This window comes from Heloderma suspectum, chromosome 1 (genome assembly GCF_057233095.1).
Source record: "Heloderma suspectum isolate Gila_16-S chromosome 1, 16-S_ref, whole genome shotgun sequence".
NCBI lineage: Eukaryota > Metazoa > Chordata > Lepidosauria > Squamata > Helodermatidae > Heloderma > Heloderma suspectum.
In genome coordinates, this window is record NC_139458.1 from 258636307 (window position 1) to 258651148 (window position 14842).

General features: G+C 44.4%; 2 protein-coding genes across 8 annotated transcripts in view; both read left to right on the top strand.

Annotated features, from left to right (window-relative positions):
• GPCPD1 (glycerophosphocholine phosphodiesterase 1) overlaps positions 1 to 5928 on the top strand; it is a 63100-nt gene extending 57172 nt beyond the window's left edge. For all 5 annotated transcript variants that reach the window (XM_084825464.1, XM_084825473.1, XM_084825435.1 and 2 more), the window contains one exon: positions 2731 to 5928. In XM_084825464.1, coding sequence (XP_084681590.1) covers positions 2731 to 2792 — 62 coding nt within the window. In that variant the 3' untranslated portion in view covers positions 2793 to 5928. The remainder of the gene's footprint in view (positions 1 to 2730) is intronic.
• Positions 2809 to 14842, top strand: part of LOC146359000 (beta-soluble NSF attachment protein) — a 48425-nt gene continuing 36391 nt past the window's right edge. The window contains exon 1 of one of the 3 annotated variants that reach the window (XM_084825487.1): positions 2809 to 2897. Coding sequence is in view for 1 of the 3 variants with exons in the window: in XM_084825508.1 (XP_084681634.1) it covers positions 12854 to 12960 (107 nt within the window). In the remaining 2 variants the exon portion in view is untranslated. Of the gene's footprint in view, positions 2903 to 12750; positions 12961 to 14842 lie in introns of those variants that run through there. The other 2 variants (XM_084825498.1, XM_084825508.1) reach the window with 2 other exon arrangements.

Below are 14842 nucleotides of genomic sequence, written 5' to 3' on the forward strand. Positions count from 1 at the left end.
TCAGGTGCATGCATTTGCACTGATGCATGCATCTATACAAACCTGTGTGCCATCACATTGCAAGTTTGCGATTATAGTTGTCCCCCGCCTCCCCTGTTGCCTTCAGGTTGCTGCTGTCTTATGTTTTATTTTGCCAGATACAATGATGAGTAAGTAGTGTAGTCTCTTTCTAGCAACCTACAGGTGAATGGCACCCCTTGTCCACTGCTTTTGTATCTAAATGTTGCTAAAGCTCAGTATGTTGTAAATCAATATAAGCCAAATTACCAGGGTCTGACTTATAAGTTGAAGAAAATGTATCATTGTACTTAAAAGTTAAATGAAAATATGCACAATACAAAAGCCAGTAAGTACTAAGCATGAAACTCTAGATGTTCGCAGCAGCCCTTGCACCCTTGTGGTGCTATATGGTACAAGGATAGTAAGGGCTGAATAAAAGTGCTTAAATCTTTGCTGAAAAACCATAAGCCTCTGTGTGTAGATAGCTAAATAAGGTTTTGTATCATCATATTCTTTATTTCTGACCACTATCAGATGTGTTTAAAAACGAAAGGAAAAAATCAGTTTGATTTTCATAATGTAATAGGGTCTCAATCTTTAACCCCTGGCTAATGTACTCTGTGTATAACTTATTCAGAAATTATGATAGAATATTTTGTCACATATGTATGTTTGCATGTCTTTAAACCCATACCTCTCTACAATAGCAGGTAATTGAAACTGAAGTACCTGTAACTTTTTACTGAAGTGTTAAATGCATAATAAATATGAAAAAAATATTTATTTTCTCCTGCTATGGTAAATCAACAATTGAAACAATAGCTTGTATGATATGAATCTTTTCAGTGCTGTACAAAGTTGATTATATAAAAGTTGAATAAATGCAAGTATGTACATGGTTTTTGGTCTGTACTACTGAGTTGTTTGAGGGAAGTGGTTTGTCTCGTATTGCTTTGTATTGAAATTCCTCTTCTCCTTTGCAAACAACACAGTCTTGAGGTCTCTGGGAACTATCCTATTTTAAAAATAAAATGCATTTTGTATCTAAATCCGATCTAGCTCTGTATTTAATTTCTCTGTAGTGGTTTGAGTGTGTGTGTATTCTTTTTTTTTTTTGGGGGGGGGGCAGAATTCATATCTACACCAAATATTAAACTGTCAGCTTGTAGCATACAGTAGACTAGAATTATTTCAAACCTAAAAATAATTGGTCTAGTCCTCATACCCTCTGCAGCAAAGGAACAAATGGTAGTCCACCTGGGTGAATGGCATTCCGCCTTTTCTAGACGGTGTCACATTTCCTCTAAAGGATCAGGTTTGCAATCTGGGATTACTTATTGATCCAGCTTCATCATTAGAGACTCAAGTGACTTCTGTGGCTTTTACCTGGAAATGGAGATAGCTTGGCCACCATTACCCATGCCCTGTTGCAGTGTGTTGAACATGGAGGCTGCCTTAAAAATGATTTGGAAATTGTAGTTGGTCCAGAATAGGGCTGTGAGATTATTGACCAGGACTAGGCATTTTGACCACATTGTGCCTGTGCTTTGTCAGCTTTGTGGGCTCCCGGTACATTTCAGAGCTCAATTTAAAGAGTTGTTTTTCCCAGAGAGGCTCGACTGGCATAATCTTTACAGTCTTTTTGGTGCCATGTGAAGATCTTTTTATCCACTCAGTCCAACTTAAGTCTTTTAGTTGGGCCTCTCAGTTTAAATACCATGTTTTAATTGTATTTTAGTTTTAATCATTTTTACTGTCTTATGATGTCCTTACTTGTGAGCCACCCAGAGGACCTGTGTAATGGGGTGGTCTATATAAATTGTCTATTTATATAGACCATTTATATGGTCTATATAAATACCGTGAAGTAAGCAAGTTAATAGCTCTATCCTCACATTCCCTAAATAAGATCTACAATTGCCATTCTTTAAATAAACAAAGAGAGTTAGATCCAAATTTAGGCATACCTAAAGTAGACCCATTGAAATCAATGGGACCGAAGTGCCTAAGACTTAATTTCAATGGGTCTAAACTAAGCAGTGCCAGCTCCAGGTTTTTTGAGGGTCCTAGAACAAGGCACCCTCAATGGGTCTTCTCCCTCACCGAGTCTACCTTCTCACCACCATGGTCACTAGCTGCTATTACTTCTCACCCTCTTTCTCATCATTAGTACCACTTGCCTGCTTGAAAGGTAGTGAGCAAGTAAGCAGTGCCATCTACTGCTCCTCATCACTACCAGCACCACTGTTGTCTGAGACAGAGCGAGAGGCAGGGGAACAAGCAGGTTGCAATGGTGGAGAGGAGGAACAACTCCAGGGAGCTCTTGTCAGTGGAGCCTTGCTGGGGTGTGCGCCCTTGGCCAGTGCCCAACCATGCCTCGATGCCACCCCTGACCCTGTAACTAAATCTGCATCCAACCCATTAAGAATGTTTTAAAAATCCATTCTTCAAACTGTTGACCTAATCTCCAAGAAGAACTAATGGGCGAAAACTAATGGAGCAGCAGGAGCAGTGGAGGAAGATATGTCCTTCCAAAGACTGAGCTTTGTGGCAAACACCTAAGGAACGTCTAAAGCACTGTGACCTGGTTAAAACATTCCTTTGTAAGCAGGAAACAAGGCAACCAGCTGGTGCTATGCAAGTTAAATATAACCTTTGCATTCAAATATTTTGTTCCAGCCTGGATTGAAGTAGATGATTAAAACATGAATGCTGTATTTTATGTTGTAGGGGCAAGGAGGCTTGAACCTTTTTCCAGCAACAACAAAGAAGAAAATACAGTGAAAACATAGCAATGGGAGAAGTCATGCTGAGGAATAAACAAACAAGCAGCTTTCCTTTGGTCTAATTCATTTGACCTTGGACAAACTTGTATAACTAGAAATCTACAGCAGAAGGTTTGGTTAGTTCTTTTAAATCAATGTGTGAAATTCAGCATTGTTTCCTGCAATTGACGCACAGGGCTTCCTCCTAGTCCTGCCCCCCGCTCCACCAGCTTGTCTCCTTGCCTCTCCCATTCCCTTGGTCATTAGTTGCCCTGTCTCCCCTCGTTTCTTTAGCCCCTTTATGAGGTTTTTCCACTAGCCAAACAGGCCCTCCAGTTTCCTCACATTCCACTGTCAATATTCCATAACTGATTCTTCCCTCTAAGCACTTAAAATATTGGTGGGCTTTCTGTGACATCACAGCAACTAGAGCAATGGCTACAGGGAATTCAGAGAGTGGTACTGAGAGGCAAGTTTAGCCTGCTGTGTATGGGCTAAACTGCAAGATACATGATAGCCACATACTTTGTACTGAAGAAAAGAGGGGCAGGGGGCAAGGGAGTACTTAACCCTTCCCCTGCCAGCTACTTTCCCTCTCAAACTCAGTGGGCCTAAGTAGATATGTAAAGGAGCAGAATCTAGACTTCCAGGCTTTCATTACAATGATACATGACTAAGGAGCTGCTATATTATGTGCAGCTATAGTGTAGTGGCTAATACGCATATTTGTGCATGTAATCCTATATATGTCTACTTAGACGTTGGTCGCGTTAAGTTCAATGGGACTGCCTCCTAGGTAAGTGTGCATGGGACTTAAGCACTGAAGTTCCTACAAATCAGAAAGTTCTGGGTTTGAATTTCACCTCTACCATGACTTCACTAGACGGCCTTAGGCATGCCTCGCTTTCTCTCCTCCTCAGTCCCCCTATCTGCAATATGGGGATGTTGATACTGGCCTACCTTACAGGGGTCTTATTACACCAAGATGGTGCACATGAAGTACTTTGAACTCTCAACAGCATCCTGCAAATGCTAAGCATTATTATTAATAAGTGCAACTGCTCTGATCTGATCTTCCACTCAGCCTGAGCAAAGGACACCCAGTCTAGGTGGGCCTTCAACACACAAAGGTATATGAAATCTCAGAATGGTCTGCAACTGAAATTGCAATGAAGATCAGTTAATTCCTGTGAACCCCTTTTTATATGTGGAGATGGGGTGACATTTTCATAGCGAGGCTTTTGTTTGCTTGCTAAAACTTGGGGAAGTTATCTGATCATATCCAGCCTCACCTTGCAGTGTCTTCTTGTCTACATGCATAACCAGGCATCCACAGTTCCATTCTCCTGCTCACCTGGAATGAGTGCCCTGGCAGTTTGGATAAGAAAAGAAACAATGGGCATTTCTCCAGCTCTTTCCTTATGCATATCTCAGGCACAAGGGAGGCAAGCTCCAGCTCTCCATGCTAACTAGAAAGCCTGATAAATTGGTAGTAAGGAGAAATAGAGGCTTGGTTAGTAAGCCAAGCTGATATTTATGGGGCCCTGTACATAATCAACACCAGAGGACAGGCAAACACGGCAGTTATCTCAAATACTGGCCCTGAGGGTCCCTCTAAGGCCTGAATCTGGAGATAAGTGGTAGTATCAATGTTGTCCCAGCACTACAGCTAATGACATTGTGCTAGTGTAAACCAACACTTGCGCAACATAACCAGCACAATGGAAAAAAAGTGGTGAGTAGCTGGCAAAAATCAGCAGCATGGTGGCAAAAAAGGGGTGGTTTTTCTTTAAAACAAAGCACATGGGGAGAATCGCAGCTTTTCCCCATTGCGCAAGTTACATTATGCAAGTGTGGCTTTATGCTAGTGTGACATCTTCAGTGCTAGTGCCAGGACAATGTTGGATACTACCCTAAAGGTCCAAATACCTGGACTATTTCAGGATTTTTGGCCAGCAGGAGATAAAATTCAACTGCCAAATGGGAGCAGAACAGATAGTTTCTTAGCCTACAACTCTCATCAGGCCTGATCAGCATAGCCAATGGTGGGAGATCATGGAAGCTGCAGTCCAACAATATCTGGAGAACCACAAGTTCCCCCTTCTCCGGAGTTAGGGTGTTGGATTAAGACCACAGAGATCCAGGTTGAAATCCCCACTCAGCCATGAAGCTCACTGGGACACCTTAGGGCAGTCAAACCTACCTTACAGGGTTGCTGTGATGCTAAAGGGAGGAGGGAGGGAGAGAGCCATGTATTCTGCATTGAGCTCCTTGAAGGAAAGTTGGTTAACAATAATAATAATAATAATAATAATTTACATTTAGATACCAGGGTAAGACCTTCCTCTTACAGCAAGTATTACATCTTTAATTTGGTTATTTTACGTCTGGCTCCTATTAATGTTTTTATATTTGTAACATTTAATATTGTATTACTTTGATACTTTTATTGCTGTATTTTTGTTTGGTCATTTTGTTGTAGTTTTTTGGAATGGGGGTATGATTGTAATCCATCCCAAGGCATTTGCCAGTTGGGCAGTATAAAGATGTCTCCCAAACCTTCTTAAATCACACCCCTGATTTAAAATCTCCAGGAAGACAGCTTGCTTCAATAACCTTCTTGACCAACAAACAGCACCCACTTTTGTAAGTAATTGTGTTTCTAGGCAGTGGTGTAGTGGAGCTAGGGCTCGCAGGGACGCAGCACCGGCACTGTTCTATTAGCAGGGACACTGAGATCATCTGCCACCTGGCTCAGACCTCCCTGCTCCCCCTGAGCTTAGCGGCAGTCCTCACAGTAACTGGGGGGAAATGAATTTTCCCAGCAACAATATATGGTTTCCTGTTTGATGCAAAGTATTTTGGTGTGGCTTGGTCTTGAATGGGCAACTGAGACTCAGCAGCTTTACAAAAGACCTGCTGCTGGTAGAGATTAAAACAGCTAGAACTGGTTTGTTGATACAGATCCACACAGCTGCCTGAATTTTTGGACTATCCTTGGGGGCGTGGCTATGGGGACTGGCATGATGAATGCCTGCACTTCAAAATCTACCAGTATACCACTGTTTCTAGGCCAAGAGTAGGCCTCCTTAATATACACAGCAACACTGGCATTGTAGTGGCCATTCTTGTGACTCACACCATTAAAGAGAGGAGGAATGCCAATTTATCATCTTCCTTGCTTTTTTCCCAAGTATATCCATGCTGCACTCTCCACACTCCTGCTCTTGAAACTTGATGACAGGCTGGAATGCACATCTGTTGCCAATAAAGTATAACTCAGTTCAAGTTCCATTGGAATGTGGGCTGCGGTACCTGCTCCCCTTCTTTAACTGGCAGTGCTGAAAATGGAATGATGGATCGTTAAGAATGAACCTGGCTTTGCATAGAAAGAAAGCTCTATTTGCAAGTATTTCTGAAACAAGCACTTCCGTGGTGTTCTGACGGGCTGTCAGTGTTCAAGACACTTTGAATGGGGGGACTGTGTTAGTTAGTGCAGCTTTCCAGGTGGTCAAAATAAATGTATGTTGGGCGCCTTCTTGTGGCTATTACTGGGAAAACGAAGACAAAGGGGTGTAGCACTCTTCGTATGGTCTAGATCTGAGAGTGACACCACATCTCAGAATGTAATCCTTCTCTGAAAAGGGTAAAGTGTGTGTGTGCGTGTGCGTGTGCACGCGCAGGTGTGCATATGTGCTCTGTCACCTCTATATAATACTCTATAATATTCGGCGCCTTCTGAAAACATCTCTTTTCCAGGAAGCCTTCCTTGGTTAACCAGCCTCAGTTTTATTGGCACACTGGTTTTAAAAGAATAATCTTAATATCATGTTTCTTCTTTTTATCTTTTGTTAATTTTATCTCTTCTTGTTCACCACTCCAGAATCTGATTAGATGTGGAGCAGTATACAAGTGTTGTAATTATTATTATTATTATTATTATTATTATTATTAATTAATTAATACAGGGATGGGGAACATGTGGCCCTCCAGATGTTAATGGACTACAATTCCCATCTCTCACCATTGGCTAATTCTTCCAATCCTCCTTGATCTTTCAGGGTCCCAGAATTATTATTTTCCCCTATCACAGCATTCTTGGTTATCTGCTGCATGCTGGTTCTCTTCTCTCTCCTGTCATTAGATATCTTAGGGTGCTCTCTGTCCCCATTCCCTTTGCATAGAATGTCATAATTTTTCTCCAGCCTTGTTTGGTCTTCTCTCCTCTGCTGCTGCTGCTTAGCATCCTGCAAAAGATCCCCATTGTTCTCTGCGATGTGCACCATTGCTACAATTGTGAAAGTGTTGCAAGGCCCAACGATACTTTTGTCATCTGATAAAAGACGGGACAGGTCATCCATCTTCACTCTCTCCATGTTCTGAGATGCCTCTTCACTGATGGCCAGCTCAAACACATCTCTCCTGGAGATGTGAAGAGACCAAGTTCAGTGGTGGAGTTAGGTAGTTTTAGACCCTAGCCTTCATGGGCTTACAAGCCTCCCTTCCACACGCACCTTTGAATGGCCATGTGTAGTTCTTAAGTTCTTAATTAATTTATTGACTTGCTACATTTCTATTCTGCCCAATAGCCAAAGCTTTCTGGGCAGGTCAAAAAAGTTTTTTTTAAAAACAAATACACCATGACAAAATGTAAAACCTTTAAAAGTTTAAAACGGAATAAAGCCAAAGTAAAAACCAGAGTAAAAACTGGCAGCGGTGTAAAGATCTAAAAACACAGCGACACATTTAAAAACACAACTGAAGGACTAAAAAGCCTGGGGAATTAAAAAGGTCTTCACCTGGTGCCAAAAAGACCATAATTTAGGTGCCAGACAGGTCTCTCTGGGGAGGGTATTCCACAACCAGAATGCCAGACAACTAACATTTCTCTTCCCCGCGCCCCCCATTCCACACTGTACAACTGCTCCTACATTCCTGGTATGTTCAAGCAAAAACAACAACAAAGTTTGCCAACCGTGATAAAAAAAAAGAAATACTCTGAGCATGTGTATGTGTAAAAATAATAAAATGCGCATCTACAAGCATGGACATTCCCCAGCTAGTAAGAAGAAAAAAGGATGCTGCAGCAACCAGTGCCAGCCCTGGCAGGCTCATTCCTGCCCAGGTGCTGGCTCCAAGCCTGTTTACCACAGCCCTGTCACCTGCCACTCTTGGAGGATGGGCTGGGCTGTGGCCCCCTAGGCTTCTGTCCTGAGATCCAACTCTAGCTGCACCGCTGCCAAAGTTTGTAGGTTTACACAGTTGGATTAAGCTACTCCTGATAGATTATGTTTTCAGAGAGGAAACATATTCTCCAGGTCAATAAGTACTAATAAATTGGAGAGGGGATGGGGTATCAGGATTCCTTGGCTCTATTTCTAGCTGCAGGGAGGGGGGATCGATATTAATGAACAAGAATCTCTATCCACCAAAAAACACATCCTTCCCTCTTAATATTTGAAGGTTTTCAGAGACCTAAGGCAAAATTAAAATAGAGATCTCTTGGGCCAGATAAAGAATAACCATGGGCATTGCTAGTTTCTAGAAAGATCAGGGATTTGTGCCTTTTCATTCCAGTCTCCTTCTGAGGAACTTAGGTCAGTATACACAGCTCCTCACTTTATCCTCACAACCCTCCGAGGCAGGTTATGCTGAAAACAGTTGACTGGGCCGAGGTCAACCAGCAAGCTTTGCATCTGAGCAAGGATATAACGCAGGTCTCTCCCTGGTTTAAGTCTGACACTCTGACCTTTTAATATTAGTGCACTGACATAACTGAACAATCATGTACTTTTTCAGAAGGGCATCACATTGACACCACTTGGGGACTAATATCTGCTGATCATTTTCAGATATGGAGGTATGTGATATTGCACATGAATGTGCATTGGCAGCCAATTGCACATGTTATAAAACACAGGAATTCATGTAACAGTGTTCCACTTTTTCATAAAGGCACCAAATGTATACTATTTGTAGACTTATACAGAATGATCATTTTCAGATACAGAAGCATGCAATATTGCTCATAAGTATGTGCATTCACCCCTGACTGAAATAATGTTTCTATTTGAACCTGGTACAACACACAGTGACTTACACAGCAATATCTGAAAATGATCACTGTGTATTAGTATACAAATGGTGTAAATTTGGTACCTTTATGAAAAAGTGTGTGATTGTTATATGAGTTACTGTGTTTTTTACCATGCTCAGTCACATGCCCCAATATCTGAAAACGATCACTATGTATTAGTCCACAATGGGTGTAAATACTCTAAAAAAAAAAAAAGTGCTTGATTGCTGTGAAAACTGAGCTATGCCATCACACTCTATCGGGGCTTAATAATGTAAAATTCTCTCCCACACACGCTTTGAAAGGATAGTTTCTTTTGTGAGGAATACAGAAGATGGCAACTCTACAGGTTTTGAGACGGGAGAATATGGAGGTTGAATTGTGCAGGTTTTTTATTTCATTTTTTGAGACCTAACAATCTCAATAACCTTTACACCACCTTGCTCCCTACACACCATCCATTTTTTGGAGAGTCAAAAGTTTAGCTCACACAGCAATTCCCATTTTCAACAAGTCCATCATCCCGCCATAGACAAAAGAGACAGCAGTGTTTTACTCTACAGCAATAGCGCAGAGCCTCAGGCCTGGTGGGGGGGCTGGTGGGGGGCTAATCCAGCCTGTCTGGGAGCACAGTCCAGCCCTTCAAGATCCCCCAGATACTCCCCTTCCCTCCTGCCCCCATAACCAATCATTTGCTGGTTTCCCAGTTTTCATATACCCCCCCACCCCCAGGTTGAAATGCCTCTCTTAAGGCTTTGTTACTGGCAATAATGAAATTTGGTCCTCAGGCAGGAAAAGGTTCAACATCCCTGCTCAGCCACATTCACATACAGTTCATGAGAAGACTGCCATGATTTCCTAGTATACTGATGAGTTGGTCAAGTGATTCCTTCATGAAACTCTGTAACATATGGCTAAATTAGGCTTCCCATCTGACAGACACTGCTCAACCTGAGCTGCTCATCCTCTTGTTTAAGGCCAAAGTTGGTTTGACTCTGAACATACCTTTTATTTCTGTCCAAGCACTTGAAGCAGAAGTTCCAGCATGTTAAATTCTGTTTTTTTGCCATCCAAAGGTTTTGTTCTCCAAAGTCTCTTGCAATTTGGAAGTGCAGAGGAATCCTACCCTCTGCTTGAAGTACAGCCCACCCCCAACCTGAAGAGACTAGATTACAGTTCACATACCAAGGGACTGGGGAGGAGACAACATCCACCATTGAATCCTCTGCCATGATTTTGTGACCTTATGGCCCAAAGCAATGTGATCACGGTATTGTGACATAAGAGACATCTTGCCCAATTGTTGTCATTTCCTTCAAAGTTTGTGTACAGGCAACAGGTTTCCAGTTACGTCAGAGGTGGGCAACTTGTGGCCCTCCAGATGCTTTGGCCTACAACTTCCATCAGCCCTAGCCAGCATAGCCAATAATGAGGGATCATGGGAGTTGTGAGCCAAAAAAAATCTGGAGGGCCACAAGTTGCCCACCCGAGTTGCTTGGTAGCCCCATCATGCTCATTTTTGGTACTCAGGGTACCACTTGGTACACATGTCAATTTTTCCCCTGCAACTCTCTCTGATCAATTTGCTTTTGCAATACTTGGAAAAAGTGGAAACTAGTGTCTAGCACACAGCTGCTATTGTTACTACGTATGTATGGCTGTTGTGGGCAGCTATTGTCAGACTGTGGCTGTTGTGGGCACCTATTAGGCACTATGTATGTGAGCACATACTGGGTACTATGTATGTGGGCACTATGTATGGCTGTTGTGGGCACCTGTTGATCAATACTTATGGCATTGCTGGTGAAAACTAACACACATATGCAGGGCCCAGAGCACATTCTTCTTACTTTTTTATTTTTTAGTATGGTGAGGTATGTGAATATTTACATTTCCCTTAGAATCAGAGTTGGAAGTGACCTCAAAGGTCATTTATTCCAACCCCCTGCCAATGAAGGAAATCCTTGTCAACAATGGGTTTTAAAGGAATGCCTCAGTTGCCTAAAGAGTGCAGTGGAACCATGTGGTGGAATATAACCCCCCAAATAAATAAGTGAACGGATTATTTTTTTAAATTATTATTTATTTCATTTCATTTCAATACTGCCCAATAGCTGAAGCTCTCTGGGCAGTTCACAAACAGTACAAACAACAAGTACAACATAATCAAATCATAATATAAAACAGTTAACATACAATTAAAAAATTAAACAGCTAGAACAATTACAGTAAGATCCTGGACCTGATAAAAACAATGGACATAAATGCTCCATTGTATGCCATCAAATGCCTGGGAGTAGAGGATAGTCTTAACCTGGTGCCAAGAAGATGACAATGTTGGCACCAGGCAGACCTCAGTGGGGAGAACATTCCACAATCGGGGGGCCACCACTGAGAAAGCCCTCTCCCTTGTTGCCACCTTCTGAGCCTTCCTGGGAAGGCCTCAGATGCTGATTGTAGTCTGTCCGGGTAGGTTCATCCTGGAGGATGTACTCCATCAGGTATTGAATAAAATATTTGGAGGAGGGGGTGTAAATTCCTGAGATAGTCTCCTCCTTACCACCCCAATGACATGTCAGGAGGTCCTTCCCCCCTCGCCTGTTTTGCACCTGGGTTGGCAACTGTGCAGGGGCAGCTGGTACTCCTCAAGAGTCTGGATTTGGCTGGCCCTTCCATTGTTAATCCTTAATTGAATAGCATGAGCATTCATGTACCTCTTTTTAAAATTTGCAAGGATATCTGCTCTCTCACAGAAATACTTCGCTGTTTCAAGAACATTTCCTTACTTTAATTTTTTTTATGGCTGCAATTGAAAAAAAGATAGAAATATTCCCAGTACATAGAAAGCCAGCATGCCAGGGAAAAAGCAAGGCTGGAACCCTTCTTCCTGAAACGTTAATGTCCTGTATGCAGAGAACTCTTTTGTCTAGAGCTGCTTCAGTCATATGAATTCCCACTTGCAGTCCAAAATGGTACAGCTCAGACACAGGTTTGTTTGTTAGAAACTAGTTGTCAATGGGGAACCGCTCAACTCTAGTCCATTAGCTCCAGTGATCACTTCTGACAGCAGGGGAGCTTATATAGCTGAATGTTCCTCCCGGCAAATATACATACATACATATATAAATGTCCTGCACATAGAAAGCTAGATGCCAGGAGAAAGAATTTGCCTTCTCCCTCACAAGCTAGTTTTCCATGTGCAGGGGCCCCCTCCTCTCTGTACACATACACACACGAATGTGTACGCTCATCTGTACAAAACAGTTGTACAAAACGAACGTGTACGCTCATCTGTACAAAACAGTTCCCTGTGTAGTGTCAGGGAGAAGGTTTCTAGTCTTGCCTTCTCCCTGGCAGGCTAGTTTTCTATGTGCAGGGATCCCCCTTCCCGTGCTTTTGTAAGCGCCTCTATACAAAACAGTTCCTCCTTGTATTGTATTGTGTCGGGGGGGAGAGCGGTTCTAGTCGTGCCTTCTCCCTGGCATGCTAGTTTTCTATGTGCAGGGATCCCCCTTCCAGTGCTTTTGTAAGCACCTCTATACAAAACAGTTCCTCCTTGTATTGTATTGTGTCGGGGGGAGAACGGTTCTAGTCTTGCCTTCTCCCTGGCATGCTAGTTTTCTATGTGCAGGGATCCCCCTTCCCGTGCTTTTGTAAGCGCCTCTATACAAAACAGTTCCTCCTTGTATTGTATTGTGTCGGGGGGAGAGGGGTTCTAGTCTTGCCTTCTCCCTGGCAGGCTAGTTTTCTACGTGCAGGGATTTTTCTATCCCCCTCCCCCCGGTGGTGCGGGACCCGGGCTGACCCCCTCAGCGGCCTTTTGGCGACGCCATCGAGATGACGAGGCCGTTTCTGCCTGCCGTGCCCCGCTCCCACGCGGAGAGAGGCGAGCCGGCGCCTGTAGAAGCAGCGGCAGGAGGCGGAGCTGGAGCCCGAGGGGGCGGCCTGCCCATCCTCCGCTGTGCCTCGCCACGCCACCAGGCACAGCCTCGGAGCCAGCCGCGCCGCCGCGATGGATGCCGCCGCCGCCGGCAACAAGGAGCGGGAGGCCGCGCAACTCCTGGCCGAGGCCGAGAAGCGGGTCAGGTCCTCGCACTCCTTCCTCAGAGGGCTCTTCGGGTGAGCGAGCGAGCGAGGGCTCGGGCAGGGGCGGCTCCCCCTCCTCGGGCCCTGAGGAGCCCTCCCCGGGCCCCTGTGCACGTCGGGTGGCTCCCCGCGCCTAGTATTAGGCCCCCGCCGGTCTGGCACGGGGAGGGGGAATGGCGCGTGTGTGCTGGGGCTGACGGGGGTGGGACCTGCGGTAATGGAGCGGATGGCAGCGACTCTCCCGGAATCACGGTTTGCCATTTGTCTCCTGTGGCACCCGGCCGTCCTCTTGTGGCATAAGCCTAGCCCACTTCCGCCTCGGCTGCATGGTTTCGGGGGCGGGGGGGCGGCAGAGAAATCTAGACCGACATATCTATCTCTACACCAGCCTCCCTCAACCCGGCGCCCTCCAGGGACGTTGGACTACATTCCCCATCATCCCCATGTTGTCTGGTGGGAGTTGTAGCCAAACACGTCGGGAAGGTGCCAGTTTGGGGAAAGCTGCTCTCCACGCACGTAGTGGCACAGGTGGGAAATGCAATATCATGATTACCCTCATCATCATTATTAATGCATGCGATTTCTTGCTTTTCTGCCAAGTAGCACCCAAAGGCATCAGAAGAAATGCTAGAAGTCTGTGCAGGAGGTCTGTGACATTTCACTTAAAGCTCCGATGTCTACGAGATAAGTCCACAGGGGTTCTGGTATTTTGTCTGTTGCAGCACGATAGCTTTGGGGCACCTTAAAGACTAAACAATGCATTGTGGCATACACTGGCACGTGTTAGAGCTGCCCACTTTGTCACAGGTGTTTTTATTCTCAGTTGGCAGGTATATCTACATATACAGAAGCGGGGTGGGGTGGGGGAATAAACTGTAAAGCTTCAAAACATGTCAGTTTTTAAGAGGCCATGAGACTCTTGTTTTCATGACAACAAAATAACAGCAACCAACCCTCTGGGATTAGTTTTTAATGTGTGTCGCTATGTCTAAGGGAGACAATCATCCATAGGCATTAATACACAAGACAGCTTCTTCCAATCTGGTGCCCTCCAGATGTTTTGGATTACAACTCCCAGGATTCCTGGCCACTGGCTAGGGGCTGATGGCAGGGGCTGATGGGTGTTGAAGTCCAAAACATCTGGAGGGCACCAAATCGGGGAGGGGTGACATAAAGCTTTAGCAAAGGCATAACTAGCTGTAAGAGAAGAGACCACAAGAAGCAATAAATGGCTACCCTTTGGAATGGGTCACTGTGTTTTTATATTTTAGCTTGCCATGGAAAATCTACATGCCTCCTGAATCTCTTGCATTTCATGGCCTTTAGGCTCCCCTGTCTACATTTCTTTCCCTGTTGAGAATCACACTTCATATATGTGACAAAGTGGGCTCTGGGCCATGGAAGTGTATGTCACAATAAATCTGTTAGTTGTGAAAGCATGGCTAGGCAACACATGGCCTGCAGGCTGCACGTGGGGCCCCCTGGCCATTTTTGTGGCCCTGCCACTGGATTTCCTGTGGTGGTGACAAAAATTGCGATGATTGTCCTTTAGAATAAGGCGTATGGGGAGCGTGAACCTTGTTGGGAAGCAGAATCATGCTGCCAGAAGCCTCCCAAATTTCAGCGGAAATTGGCAGTGGTGGCAGGGAGGGGTGCAGCCCCTGGTGGGTTCCAGGGGGGCAGGGGATGGAATTGGTCCCCAGACTTGCAGAAGTTGCCCACCACTTCATTAAGGTGTTACAAAACGTTTGCTGCAACAGACTAACAGGCTACACTCTGGAATTTGTCAGTACATCTCTGTACATGAAAACCTGAGGATACAGGAATGTCTGTCTGTTTCTTTGCTATTGGGATGGCAAGTATGAGGGACAGAGCCTTCTCTGTGTTTGGCCCCTCCCCAGGGAGGTATGCATGG